This window comes from Trifolium pratense, linkage group LG7 (assembly GCF_020283565.1).
Source record: "Trifolium pratense cultivar HEN17-A07 linkage group LG7, ARS_RC_1.1, whole genome shotgun sequence".
Lineage (NCBI taxonomy): Eukaryota > Viridiplantae > Streptophyta > Magnoliopsida > Fabales > Fabaceae > Trifolium > Trifolium pratense.
The window spans coordinates 56007428-56022428 of NC_060065.1; the positions used below are offsets into that span (position 1 = coordinate 56007428).

The 15001-nt window shown below is 34.7% G+C and overlaps 1 protein-coding gene across 1 annotated transcript; it reads left to right on the top strand.

The window, feature by feature from the left end:
* The first annotated feature begins 1455 nt into the window (after window positions 1-1455).
* LOC123894090 (peroxisomal membrane protein 13) lies at window positions 1456-4944 on the top strand. The gene is made up of 5 exons (XM_045943974.1): window positions 1456-1703; window positions 2138-2389; window positions 2488-2813; window positions 3363-3455; window positions 4387-4944. The coding sequence occupies exons 1-5, from the start codon at window positions 1679-1681 to the stop codon at window positions 4597-4599; spliced, it is 909 nt and encodes a 302-aa protein (XP_045799930.1). The 5' UTR covers window positions 1456-1678; the 3' UTR covers window positions 4600-4944.
* Window positions 4945-15001: the final 10057 nt, after the last annotated feature.

The window sequence follows — 15001 nt, forward strand, 5'->3', positions numbered from 1 at the left end:
TACTGAGTCTTTTCTAGGAAAAAAAAATACTATAGAGTATGGTTGTAAAAGTAATACTATAATTAAGTGTTTTGGTGGTTGTTTCTTCGATTTCATTGATGATATTGACAGTGACATACCAAATATTTAAGTGTATCTATGAAAGAGTGCTTTGAAGAGTGTGCTGCTGCTGGCTTATCAAATAGTTTAACAGCTAATTTGGTCAAGGAGTGTAAAAATTATTTTTTAGAATTTGTATATTTTAATTTTTTAAGTATTAAATTTTTTGCTTAACTACATATTTAGTCTTCACGTTTAAGAAATATAAATTTTTCTCTTACGTTTTTATCGTTTACATTAGTTAATCCTTTCCGTTAGTTTTGTTACATGTGGCAGACAGTTTGTATATGTGGACATACACTTGGGCAATTGGACACGTGTATAGTTCAAACAGTGTTAGTGGAAAAACTGATGGAAATGACTAATTAATGCAAATAGCGGAAACGTAAGGAATCAAATTGATACTTTTTAAACGTGAAAGACCAAATTAAATCATAAAATAAACGTAAGAGACCAAATGTGTAGTTAAGCCTAAATTTTTTGTATTATTAAATGTATAATTTTTATATTAGAATATCTTAATATGTGCTCTTATGACACATGTTAACATGACCCTTTATTCGATACTTCAAACTCAACTCGCCAATTTATCCATCATGCAATTATCTATTATAAGTTCACTTAAACAATTCAATATTTTTTGTATGAAAAAACATATAAAAGATAATTTTTTATTGGGTTATGCTAACCAGTGCCCCCGGGGCACTAGTTAAGGATATCAAAAGGAGTAATTTTTGCATTGAAAAGAGCATTTTTTATACTTATAAAAAGTAGATTACACAATTTCCAATATATTCATAGCTTATTTAGCTCCTTAACCAGTGCCCCAGGGGCACTAGTTAGCATTTTCCTTTTTTATTCGCAGAAGAAGTGGCGAGTGAAATTAAAGTCCCATATTCAAACTCAAATGAAAATGTCTATATTAATAATATCAGTAATGTGTCGGTTAATTATTCAAACCATGATATAAATACAAATTTTTTATTATTATTAGCGATGACTAATAAAATAAAATTATTTTCTCTCAACCGAATTAAGAAGTTAAAAATCGAACACACCTACTTGGGAAGGTCTAAGTGACCCTTATCACTTTGACATTTTTTTTATCTAAGTAGTCTCGTGATTAGAAATTTCATTTTAAAGTGAGTAAGTGACGTGTCCGGAATTTGAACTTGATCCCTGCATATATAATGTCATTTTCCTACCGATCGAGTTAAGTTTTCTAGAAAAAATCCCAATATTTATAAATTAATTTTGTAATAAAAATTGAAATAGATTTTTTATATAATTCCACCAGATGACAAATTAGTTATTGGTGTGCAATGCATAGTTGGCAATTAAAAGCATGTGTGTGATTGATTATATAACCAAACCAAAAACCTCAAATGTTGACAAATGGTGGGGCCCAATTACCGAGTGTTTGAAGATGATGTAACAAATTCTTCATTCATCCCCTTCCTTCCATTTTCTTCTTCTTCTTCTTCTCAAAAAGCCCAAAATCAACAATAATCACTTCTTCATTGAGAAAGGGTTTACATGGTGTTTTCCCTTCTTCAATAATCACTTAATTAATCAATAAATGGATTCTAATTCTCAACCATCAGGTTCCTTCTCTTTCTCCTTTTCCCCCCATCAATTTTACTTTTTTTTTTTCTCAATTAATTCATCATAGATTATAAAATTTTAATCTTTTTTCATCTGGGTTTGCGTTTCATTCCTTTTTACCATATCAATTAATCACAATTGTATCTCTATCATCGTCTTTATCAAAGTTTCCGGAACCCTAAAATTCATACTTGCATGTCTGTTTCTCTTCCAAATCATTCATCAATTTATATATGTATGTATGTATGTGAAATTTTGAATAAGGATAATCTGATAGCAACGTAATTGAATTTGAATTATGTTTATTTCTAATTTATCTTTCACAAGATTGATTTTTTTCTTTTTTTTTAGGTTAAATCTTCACAATATTGTTAGTTTTGAAAGGTTTTGTTTTTAAGAAAAATAATGTGAATAACCTAAAATTGTGTTGCAGCAAGTAATCCTCCACCAAAACCTTGGGAACGGGCGGGTTCTTCATCTGGTCCTGCGCCATTTAGACCCCCATCAGGTGGAAGTACAAGTGATGTTGTTGAAGCTTCAGGGACTGCAAAACCTGGGGAAATTGTTACTGCTACCGATCGAAATACAGCTGTTAATAGGACTGCTCTTGCCAGGCCTGTTCCCGCTAGGCCATGGGAGCAGAATTATGGAACTACTAACAGCTATGGAGGCGGTGCATTAGGCGGTGCGTTTGTTTTTATTTGTAGCCTTTCATGTGCTTTCAATATTTTCCTTGTTTTCTTATATGAAGGAATCTTTTTTTATTTTTCTTATAATCTGCAGGATATGGTTCTACAATGAATTACAATTCTGGATATGGATCTGGATTGTATGGTTCTTCTTATGGTGGTGGGCTAGGAGGAGCCGGAGGAATGTATGGCGGCGGAATGTATGGTAACAGTATGTACAGAGGAGGATATGGCGGTGCCGGTGGCCTTTATGGGTCATCAGGGATGTATGGAGGAGGTGGAATGTATGGCGGTGGCCTTGGAGGTCCAATGGGTGGTTATGGCATGGGAGTTGGTCCTTATGGTGGTGATCAAGATCCCAATAATCCATATGGCGCCCCTCCATCCCCGCCAGGATTTTGGATTTCTATGCTGCGTGTGGTGAGCCATAATACTTTCAGAACTTAGTTTTTCTTCCATAGGGATAATTATTCAACATGTACCATGGTCAATGTCAATGTTTGTCCCATTTTGTTAAACTGGATTGTTAAGTCACATAAAATTCTTTATCGCTGACATCTTTCATATTTGTAATTGTTAGTCTGTTTTAGATAAAATTCTCTTTATTTTTCCAACTAAACTGTATTTAGCACGGTATATTTTTCTTCGAATGTTTTTGAGCAAAAATCAAAATTTTATGTTCATTATATTAGTTAGGAATTAGGATTGTATGTGAGCTACGTGAGACAAGGCACCAATAGAAACAGTAATCATGTTAACGGCCTGTAATGAAACTTCTTGTATCTAGAAGTATCCAGTTAGTTAAGCTGCATTTTTGTGCACTCTGCTTACTGTTACTGTTGCCCACCATTGCTTCTCTCCTTTATTTCCCCTTTGGATTATTTTAATATGAATATTGATTTTTTGTTATTTGTTGTCCAAAAATATGCTCGGCACATGTTGAACTTATATATTTCCCTCTAATGACAGATGCAAGGCGTGGTTAATTTTTTTGGTCGGATATCAATACTTATAGACCAGAACACCCAGGCTTTCCATTTGTTCATGACCGCAATGCTCCAGGTTTTGTGTTCATCATTCTCTTGTGATTTTTTTATTTGCTAATTGTTTACCCGTCTTCTATGACTGGTTGTTTGAAGATTGAAATTAAAGTAAAATAATGAAATCATATATGCTTTATTTGTGTGTTTTTAATTGTTGTGATTTTTTTTTGGTTTTGGTGAAGCACCAAAGCTTATCAACTTTCACTCATTAGTAATTTTGAACCTTGTGATTTGTCAAATTGCCTATGGACTTTCAACTTGTTATGCTATTTTTATGTGCTGAGCTACGAACCTGTCTCATGCTTTGTGAATTTGTCCATTATTTTTTAGTTTACGTAGACTCTCAAGTTTGACTTTTAGTTCTGTTTAACCAATCAAAATTTCATATTAGATACTCCCTCCATCTTTAATTATAAGCAAAAGTCAACTTTTCAGATTCGTTCAATAATTGATTAATCTGGTCTATATAATATAGACCAGATACATTAATTATTCAATGAATCTAGAAAGCAAACTTTTGCTTATAATTAAGGATGGAGTAGTAGTTGTGTAAAAGGTATATGCTGAAACTGTTGTCCTTCGGTATTATGGACAAATATAATTTCTGGTGTCAAATTATTATGGTAACGTGACAGTTTGGAATACACCATTTTTGTATCTAAATTTGTATTTGTATAATGTTAGTTGAGGTTAAGAAGCATTGGATTAATAAGTTATATAAATGCACAAGTGACATCATAGATTTATATACGTATGATTTCTGATGTGTTATTTCAGTGTGTCGCAGGAATACACTTATTTTACCCTGTTTGATATTCATTTTGACTCATTGGTCATTCTATTTTTATTTTCTTGAACTTTCCAACTCTGGAAACTCATTCCGTAATTGCATTTTTTAATGTGTTGTGAATATAGTTTAATTTTAGATGATCACATGGTGTTTGCTGCAGCTATTTGATCGCTCCGGCATGTTGTATGGAGAACTAGCTAGATTTGTGCTGCGATTGCTCGGGATCAAAACTAAGAAGGTTAATCCGCCAGGTCCAAATGGACATCCACTTCACGGACCACACAATCCTTCTGGAAATATGAACTACATTGAGGGACCAAAGACTGCTCCAAGTGGTAATTGGGACAATGTCTGGGGAAATGAAAGCCAGTGAATGATTTGGCGAATTTAGTTAGTGTGTTCAAGTACATTAAAGAAAAGAGAGAAACACCGGCATTTCCAATGAAGATACTGAAGCTGCATAATTCATGTATATCCTAGATTTAATTGCAGTTCTCTATTCTTGTTTGCCTATAGATTATTGGTTTTACTGGAAGTGGGATCTTCAGATGATAAGATATTATCCCTACCTTTATACCATGTAATCGTTTGCTTTGAATATGCAGGATGCTGCTATTTCTAAGTACATGTATTATTTTGTGTCTAGAATGAATCTTAACTTGCATAACTGCATAAGTTTTGTGAGACACCTTAAATTGCAAATTGGTGATTTTGGCCAGATGGAGTACCCGTTTGTTCCCCCCTCCCCCTTTGTTGAATGTGTTCTATTCAGCTATATAATCATAATTTGTGTGTGCGCGCGTGGGTGTTCAATTCCACGAACTTTAGTTTTGTTTCACGACAAACCAGTCATTGAGATGGTTCTACAAAACAGTATTGTAGCTGTTGCTCTTTCATATAAGATTCTACAAAACAAATTGGTATGATTATATGAAGCGCGAGTCAAATTTTATTTCTGTGATTACGTTAGAAATCATGATTCACATGAACAAGCTTGTATTTTAGGAGCTTTTAACTTTAGATCTGACTTTGATCAGATGGTATGCTCCATAAGGCATAGCTCAAACTCAATTTCTTATAAGTTATAAGTTATTGTCACTTCACAAAAAATAATGATGTAACATATTTTAAATAATGTGGTATATAACTTAGGGTGCGTTTGATTTGCTAAAAAATAGGGGACTGGACAGGACAACTTTTGTTGTACTCTGTTTGATTTGAAATTTGTTATGGGACTGGACAAACTAGATAGCAAGGGACAGAGCAAAAACAAGATTTTTTGTCCCTCACTAAACCACGAGACAACTTTTTGTCCAAAGTACAAATATAAAAAATACGAAAATACCCATTTTATTTTTCGAATATAAAAATATTATCGTCCTATATCTTTCCGGTACAGGTTTGTCCTGTCCTGTATTATCTTGTTCTGTACTGTTCTGTCCAGTCCTTGCTGTTTTACGAATCAAACGCACCCTTGATGTGAAATTATTCAAATGAGTTAATTATTTATAAAAATAAAAAAAAATTATTTCAGCTGTAACTACGAGGGAGGAACCAAAATCTAGAAATTTTAAAATGGGGACTGATTTCGTATCTCATCTCTCACTTCGTGCTCTCTCGCCGGAAGAAGAATCAGGTCCGTTTCTATCGATTGAATCTGGTTCCTGTAATGATTGCTTTATTTAGTTTGGATTCAAGCATGATATGATTTTACTTTTCACTTAGTTCGTCGATTTGTGATTTTGTTATAGTGTTTTTGATTTTGATTTGTTAATGTTAATGCGAGTTACTTAGTTCGTCGGTTTGTGGTTTAATTTGAGTTACTTAGTTTGGATTCAAGCATGATATGATCACTTTTCACTTAGTTCGTAGATTTCACTTAGTTGATTTATCATTTTGTTATAGCGTTTCTGATTTTGATTTGTTAATGTTAACGCGAGTTTTCTTCAAAAAAATGTTAACGCGATACGCGAGTTACTTAGTTCGTCAATGTTTTCACTTAGTTAGTGATTGTTGATTTGATGATTTCATTTGTTAATGCGATTTTAGATTTAAGAGGTGTTTGTTGTTAATCATCGATTTGTTAGGATTTGATCCGTGACTGGTTTGATTTTGTTACAGGTTTCTCTCGATGGAAATATGTACTCCCTGTAGAGTCCGAAAAAGGAGGGATTGTAGTCCAAATTGCCCAACTCTAACGTACTTCGAGGATGAAGTCGTTGTTCGAAGAATTTTATACGTATTTGGATATGTTAATTTGAGGATGTGCATGTTGGAAGCATTGAACGTCGGTGGTGCTGACGAGGCCGCCCGATGCGCTCAAGGCATCATATGGGAAGCAAACTGAAGATACGCAGATCACATCCATGGAGGCCATCGACTATTCTTGGGCAGTCAACAGCAAATTGCCGCGTTGGAAACAGAGATTCAGCGTTTGGAGGCTGAGCTTGGTAATGTCCAGGTCCACAACGCTTGGCTTAATAATCAATTGAATAATGGTGGTGGTGGTGGGGTGGGGAATGGTGGTGGTGGTGGTGGTGGTGGGGGGGGGGGAATGGTGGTGGTGGGGAATGGTGGTGGTGGTGATTGGATGGATGGTTTTGCCTTTTAAAAAAGTAGCGAAGGCTGTGGTGTGTGTGTGGGACTTAGCAAAATGTAATTAGAAAAAATAAATAAAGAAATTGTGGATAGTTATGTGTGACAATCTGTTAGTCAATTAGATATGGTAGATGACAAAAAAAATAGAGCAATTGTGAATACTATTGACAACTTGTTAGTTGTTAGACCATGTAAATTGGTTTAAACATTCAACAACACTTTTTTCACTCCACATTATTTTCTCTTTCTTCCACCTACTCATTCAACACTCATTCAACTTTTACCCTCTCCAATAGTTTATTTGATGATTTCATTTGTTAATGCGATTTTAGATTTAAGAGGTGTTTGTTGTTAATCGTCGATTTGTTAGGATTTGATGTTTGATTTTGTTACAGGTTTCTCTCGATGGAAATATGTACTCCCTGTAGAGTCCGAAAAAGGAGGGATTGTAGTCCAAATTGCCTAACTCTAACGTACTTCAAGGAGGAAGTCGTTGTTCGAAGAATTTTATACGTATTTGGATATGATAATTTGAGGATGTGGATGTTGGAAACATTGAACGTCGGTGGTGCTAACGAGACCGCCCGATGCGCTCAAGGCATCATATGGGAAGCAAACTCAAGATACGCGGATCACATCCATGGAGGCCATCGACTATTCTTGGGCAGTCAACAACAAATTGACGCGTTGGAAACAGAGATTCAGCGTTTGGAGGCTGAGCTTGGTAATGTCCAGGTCCACAACGCTTGGCTTAATAATCAATTGAATAATGGTGGTGGTGGTGGGGTGGGGAATGGTGGTGGTGGTGGTGGTGGTGGTGGTGGGGGGGGGGAATGGTGGGGGGGGGGGGGGGGGGGGAATGGTGGTGGTGGTGATTGGTTGGATGGTTTTGCCTTTTAAAAAAGTAGCGAAGGCTGTGGTGTGTGTGTGGGACTTAGCAAAATGCAATTAGAAAAAATAAATAAAGAAATTGTGGATAGTTATGTGTGACAATCTGTTAGTCAATTAGATATGATAGATGACAAAAAAAATAGAGCAATTGTGAATACTATTGACAACTTGTTAGTTGTTAGACCATGTAAATTGGTTTAAACATTCAACAACACTTTTTTCACTCCACATTATTTTCTCTTTCTTCCACCTACTCATTCAACACTCATTCAACTTTTACCCTCTCCAATAGTTTATTTGATGATTTCATTTGTTAATGCGATTTTAGATTTAAGAGGTGTTTGTTGTTAATCGTCGATTTGTTAGGATTTGATCCGTGACTGGTTTGATTTTGTTACAGGTTTCTCTCGATGGAAATATGTACTCCCCGTAGAGTCCGAAAAAGGAGGGATTATAGTCCAAATTGCCTAACTCTAACGTACTTCGAGGAGGAAGTCGTTGTTCGAAGAATTTTATACGTATTTGGATATGATAATTTGAGGATGTGGATGTTGGAAACATTGAACGTCGGTGGTGCTGACGAGACCGCCCGATGCGCTCAAGGCATCATATGGGAAGCAAACTCAAGATACGCGGATCACATCCATGGAGGCCATCGACTATTCTTGGGCAGTCAACAACAAATTGACGCGTTGGAAACAGAGATTCAGCGTTTGGAGGCTGAGCTTGGTAATGTCCAGGTCCACAACGCTTGGCTTAATAATCAATTGAATAATGGTGGTGGTGGTGGGGTGGGGAATGGTGGTGGTGGTGGTGGTTGTGGGGGGGGGGAATGGTGGTGGTGGTGGTGGGGAATGGTGGTGGTGGTGATTGGATGGATGGTTTTGCCTTTTAAAAAAGTAGCGAAGGCTGTGGTGTGTGTGTGGGACTTAGCAAAATGCAATTAGAAAAAATAAATAAAGAAATTGTGGATAGTTATGTGTGACAATCTGTTAGTCAATTAGATATGGTAAATGACAAAAAAAATAGAGCAATTGTGAATACTATTGACAACTTGTTAGTTGTTAGACCAGGTAAATTGGTTTAAACATTCAACAACACTTTTTTCACTTCACATTATTTTCTCTTTCTTCCACCTACTCATTCAACACTCATTCAACTTTTACCCTCTCCAATAGTTTATTTGATGATTTCATTTGTTAATGCGATTTTAGATTTAAGAGGTGTTTGTTGTTAATCGTCGATTTGTTAGGATTTGATCCGTAACTGGTTTGATTTTGTTACAGGTTTCTCTCGATGGAAATATGTACTCCCTGTAGAGTCCGAAAAAGGAGGGATTGTAGTCCAAATTGCCTAACTCTAACGTACTTCGAGGAGGAAGTCGTTGTTCGAAGAATTTTATACGTATTTGGATATGATAATTTGAGGATGTGGATGTTGGAAACATTGAACGTCGGTGGTGCTGACGAGACCGGCCGATGCGCTCAAGGCATCATATGGGAAGCAAACTCAAGATACGCGGATCACATCCATGGAGGCCATCGACTATTCTTGGGCAGTCAACAACAAATTGACGCGTTGGAAACAGAGATTCAGCGTTTGGAGGCTGAGCTTGGTAATGTCCAGGTCCACAACGCTTGGCTTAATAATCAATTGAATAATGGTGGTGGTGGTGGGGTGGGGAATGGTGGTGGTGGTGGTGGTGGGGGGGGAATGGTGGGGGGGGGGGGGGAATGGTGGTGGTGGTGATTGGATGGATGGTTTTGCCTTTTAAAAATGTAGCGAAGGCTGTGGTGTGTGTGTGGGACTTAGCAAAATGCAATTAGAAAAAATAAATAAAGAAATTGTGGATAGTTATGTGTGACAATCTGTTAGTCAATTAGATATGATAGATGACAAAAAAAATAGAGCAATTGTGAATACTATTGACAACTTGTTAGTTGTTAGACCATGTAAATTGGTTTAAACATTCAACAACACTTTTTTCACTCCACATTATTTTCTCTTTCTTCCACCTACTCATTCAACACTCATTCAACTTTTACCCTCTCCAATAGTTTATTTGATGATTTCATTTGTTAATGCGATTTTAGATTTAAGAGGTGTTTGTTGTTAATCGTCGATTTGTTAGGATTTGATCCGTAACTGGTTTGATTTTGTTACAGGTTTCTCTCGATGGAAATATGTACTCCCTGTAGAGTCCGAAAAAGGAGGGATTGTAGTCCAAATTGCCTAACTCTAACGTACTTCGAGGAGGAAGTCGTTGTTCGAAGAATTTTATACGTATTTGGATATGATAATTTGAGGATGTGGATGTTGGAAACATTGAACGTCGGTGGTGCTGACGAGACCGCCCGATGCGCTCAAGGCATCATATGGGAAGCAAACTCAAGATACGCGGATCACATCCATGGAGGCCATCGACTATTCTTGGGCAGTCAACAACAAATTGACGCGTTGGAAACAGAGATTCAGCGTTTGGAGGCTGAGCTTGGTAATGTCCAGGTCCACAACGCTTGGCTGAATAATCAATTGAATAATGGTGGTGGTGGTGGGGTGGGGAATGGTGTTGGTGTTTGGAATGGTGGTGGTGTTTGGATGGATGGTTTTGCCTTTTAAAAAAGGTAGTGAAGGCTGTGGTGATGGTGGTGGTGGTGGGGTGGGGAATGGTGGTGGTGTTTGGAATGGTGGTGGTGATTGGATGGATGGTTTTGCCTTTTAAAAAAGGTAGTGAAGGTTGTGGTGATGGGGTGGGAAATGGTGGTGGTGTTTGGAATGGTGGTGGTGATTGGATGGATGGTTTTGCCTTTTAAAAAAGGTAGTGAAGGCTGTGGTGTGTGTGTGTGTGGGGGGGGGGGGGGGTGGGGGCAAAAGAAAAACAAAAAAAAAAGTGGAAAAAAGGTATGAACATAGCAAAATGCAATTAGAAAAAATAAATAAAGAAATTGTGGATAGTTATGTGTGACAATCTGTTAGTAAATTAGATATGGTAGATGACAAAAAAATAGAGAAATTGTGAATACTATTGACAACTTGTTAGTTGTTAGACCATGTACAATTGTTTAAACATTCAACACCACTTTTTTCACTCCACATTATTTTCTCTTTTTTTTTCACCTACTCATTTAACTATTACCCTCTTTAATAGTTTTTCATTCAACACTCTACCCCACCAGTTTTTATTTAATATTCTTATTTAATTTTTATTTTATTTTTATGATCACATAAAATTACAATTATCGGTTAAATTAAATTAAAATAATTAACACTTAATGATTTATTTTTTACGATACAAATCATTTTAACTTAATTTAAAATACAACACACAAGTAACGTAATTAGTACGATACAAATAATTTAAAATACAATGCAACACACAAAAAAATATTGGGATTTTGATAATTGTTGGGATAATTAGAAGAATGTTGGGTGTTGAAATGATTATTGGAATCCATTTCACTAAAAAAAGACAAAAATTTCAAAATAAACACTAATTGAAAGATAATAATAATATTAAGATAGTGAAAAACTTGAGTTTTTTTTCTGTGTCCAAATCAAATGAACCAAGTCTCTATTTATAGACAAAAAAAATCATGAATTTTGGTAAAAAAAATAAAAAAAAATATTTTACGATGAAATAATTGAGTTCAAAGTATTATTGTGATAAAAATCCGTCCAACCAATCGCAACCAGCCATGTGGCTGATCATATCAACATCACCTTTCTCTCTCTCCGCGTGAAGACCCTCCCACGCCCCTGTCCGCGCGTGGCTTACACGCGCCTGTTTTCAACCACTTGTTGCCTGCCGCGTGTCCCCCGGCGTCAGTTTCAACTGTGTTGAGTTTTCTCAACACCTCTCTCTTCCATGTCAAACTCAACACCAAACTCAACAACCATTGGACCCCTTTTTATATGTTGAGTTCAAACTCAACACTTCCATTGTAAATGGTCTTAGTCAATTGGATGACATACTTGGTGCTGACAACTTTGAAACAAAAAAGTTATGAGAAGTATAAAAAGAAGTCTATTGTGAAACTTTTTGGTAGAGCTCGCTGGTGTCACCACTGTTCATGGTGGTGTTTTTCACTTGGATGAAAAAACTAAAGCAAAAAGAAAAAAAAGTATTTTGTGTTAGCTGTGTTCACCATTCCTCATAGTGGTGTTCTTCCTAAGGAGACAAAATCTCCATCCAAGGCTGGAAAATGCCTAGATTTAGTTTCATGCAATTGAAGGTCCTGAAGTTTGCTGGTTTTTGGTTACAAAGGAGGCTCAAGTGAAGTTTGCTGCTATATTGCTCCCTCATATTAGAGGGAGCCTAGCCTAGTTTCATAACCTGCAGGTTGGTAAGCAGGCAGTTTTGAAAGTCCTTCTTGCATCATTTGAAGGGTTTGGTGTAATGATGAGCGGAATTACTCAGATGGAGAAGATGGCAGGCTTACTCACAGCAGCGTCATGGCTCACAAGCGATGACACGAGAAGAGAAGGACTATATTCTCAAGGTGCAATTACCCCACAATCAATTCTTCCCAACCAAAGCCACACTACAGTACAAATGCAGAATCACCAAAACTCAAATTCATAGCTGAATTGAAGTCTATATAAGACTCCTTTCGTATTGTCTAAAGCGATTGTATAGGTGATTAAACTCTAGCAGGATTTTTAGTACATTGTGCATCATATACAGTGCAGCAATTAGGGAATAACATGGAACTATAGCTTTCTATGAAAATATTTTGTTATTTTCTTTGTTTGAATCATCTTATAATGCTTTCTACCTCGGTATGCGCTATGTCATATAATCCAAGAGACTATTGTATTTCTGTTAGTATCAGACTATCTAGCATGGGTACTCCTAAAATGGTGAAGTACTCGTACCGGGTACGTATCAGTACCGGATACTCCATGGTACTTGTGTGGTACACACCGATTCCGTACCCATTTTTATTTGGTTGATTTATGATGATGAATACGGAAAAAACATATTGGCTGTTAAAAAATCTCTTAAAATATTATAATTTTTTATTATATTTCAATTATATCTCATTTTTTTATGAAAATAGTTGAGACGGTGGACCAAAAAAATTAAATCTTCAAAGCATGATGATAATAATTCATTTAAAAATAATTTTTCTAATATTTTATATTAACGTACCCGTACCTTAAATTTTCTAAAAATGTCGTACTGCGTACCAGTACCCGTACCGGATACCGGTACGGTACCCGTACCTAGGCAACATAGGTATCAGATAACTTTGTTGTCTAATGCAACTAAAATGAAAATGTGAGTTTTTGTGTTATGTTATTTCTCCACACGTTTATCTAAAAATCACCATAATATCATTTTTGTTTTAAGGTTTTTATTCTCATATTGAATGCAATAATGCAGTACCCCTCTACAAACACACTCAAAATATGCAAATTCAATACTTTAGGCATGTATATTGAGTTCAGGTTCCCTCCGTTTGATGGCTCCATTATACCAATTTGATATTAGTGGGACATAAACAAGAGAATTGAAACAGCAACAAAACAGAACAAAGGAAGAGTATTATGAACTTGACACTATATTTGTTGATTCAAACTTATTATACAACCTAACAAGGATGCTCTAATTCACTAAATCGTTTGTCAGTCCAATTAGGTGATATTGAACGGTCAAATCGATGAAATTTGCAATCTGCAGTCAATATCAGTAGTTTTAGTCAAACTTCACGGCCCTTTCACAGAAACTAGATTTCTTTCGACAATCTTATTACAATTTTTCTATGCATTCGGAGTCCAATCTTATTACAATCTAGATTCCTTTATTTTTTATAAATAAATAAGATAAGGACCAAAGTGTTAAAAAAAAAGGACTAAAGTGTTACAAATAAAAAAGATAAAAGACCAAAGTGTTACAAATAAAAGATAAAGGACCAAAATGTTACAAAAAAAGATAAAGGACCAAATTGTTACAAAAAAATAAGATAAAAGACCTGCAGTGTAATTTTGCCTATATTAATAAAGGATGTAGGTTATTCAAACACAATTTTTGAGACACAAAATTAACACAACTCTTTTTCAACTCACAAGTACGCAAAACGAGATATGAAAAAATATTAAAAAAATCAAAAAAGTATATTTATTGTATTTTTGTCAAATAAATACGTTTACATAACATTTTTCTTAATAAAGTGTGACTTACTTTCTCTCTCTCTCTCGTTATACATATCCTTTATTTATTAAAACAAAATAGATTGCTAATCATATTTGTCCGCCAAAACAAAGGACACGATTGTAATTTCATACGCCAACTTCATTCATTCTACTTCTACATATCCCTTCACTTTCCTCTTTAGAATATTGCACCGTTTTTTTTTTAATGGCAACCAACTAGCTTTTACTGCAATATTTACAATTAATGCACCCTTTCATTTTTTTTCACTCTATTTTTATTTATTTACTGTATCATATTTTTACCTATTGCATATAGTATTTCCAAAGTCCTTTAATTTCAACAATATCTATGCATAATTGCATCTTAATGAGTAATGACACATAAAAACATAACTAGACTATTTTAAAATGAAAATGTTATTTTTAAATTCATAAATTTATAATTTCTATATAATTTTTTTTATATATTTGTAATAAAAATACAATATTTATGCATAATTAGTCCCGTGCATCGCACGGGTGGAGATACTAGTGTATATATACAGTAAAGTGTAATTTATATATATATATATATATATATATATATATATATATATATATATATATATATATATATATATATATGAGTTTTTCTTTTCATTTTGGAGGATGTTTGTTTATAAAAAAAATACACTTTGATAAAATATATTATATTATACTAAAATAAAAGTTTAGCATATACAAATTAATTTAATAATAATATATAAAATATATATATTAGATTAATAAATTTAAATTATTATCTTAAATATAATTTTTATTATGAGTTAAGAATATCCTTTTATGTCATTTTACATTATCAGGTAGTTGAACCACTATTTTTACGAAACACTTCAATTAACTTATTAGCTATCAGTCATCGGTCATCAACTATAAGCTAAAAGCTATCAGTCATCAGCCAACCACTATTTTTGCCAAACAAACTACGATAAATTGTAATTTCTCGAGTTCAATGAATTCTTTGATTTTTCGCAAAAGAAATTTTAGTAATTCAAAATTTTGTAAAATAAAGTCCAAAAATCAAATTTGAATTCTTTCGAAATATTTGTCCTGTCCTAGAATATTATAAGAAGATATTTATTATTTTTGTG

Coding starts and splice junctions, on each gene's coding strand:
- LOC123894090 (XM_045943974.1), top strand. CDS start 1,679: ATGGATTCTAATTCTCAACCATCAG. Junction 1,704..2,137: donor TTCTAATTCTCAACCATCAG/GTTCCTTCTCTT, acceptor ATTGTGTTGCAG/CAAGTAATCCTCCACCAAAA. Junction 2,814..3,362: donor GGATTTCTATGCTGCGTGTG/GTGAGCCATAAT, acceptor CTCTAATGACAG/ATGCAAGGCGTGGTTAATTT.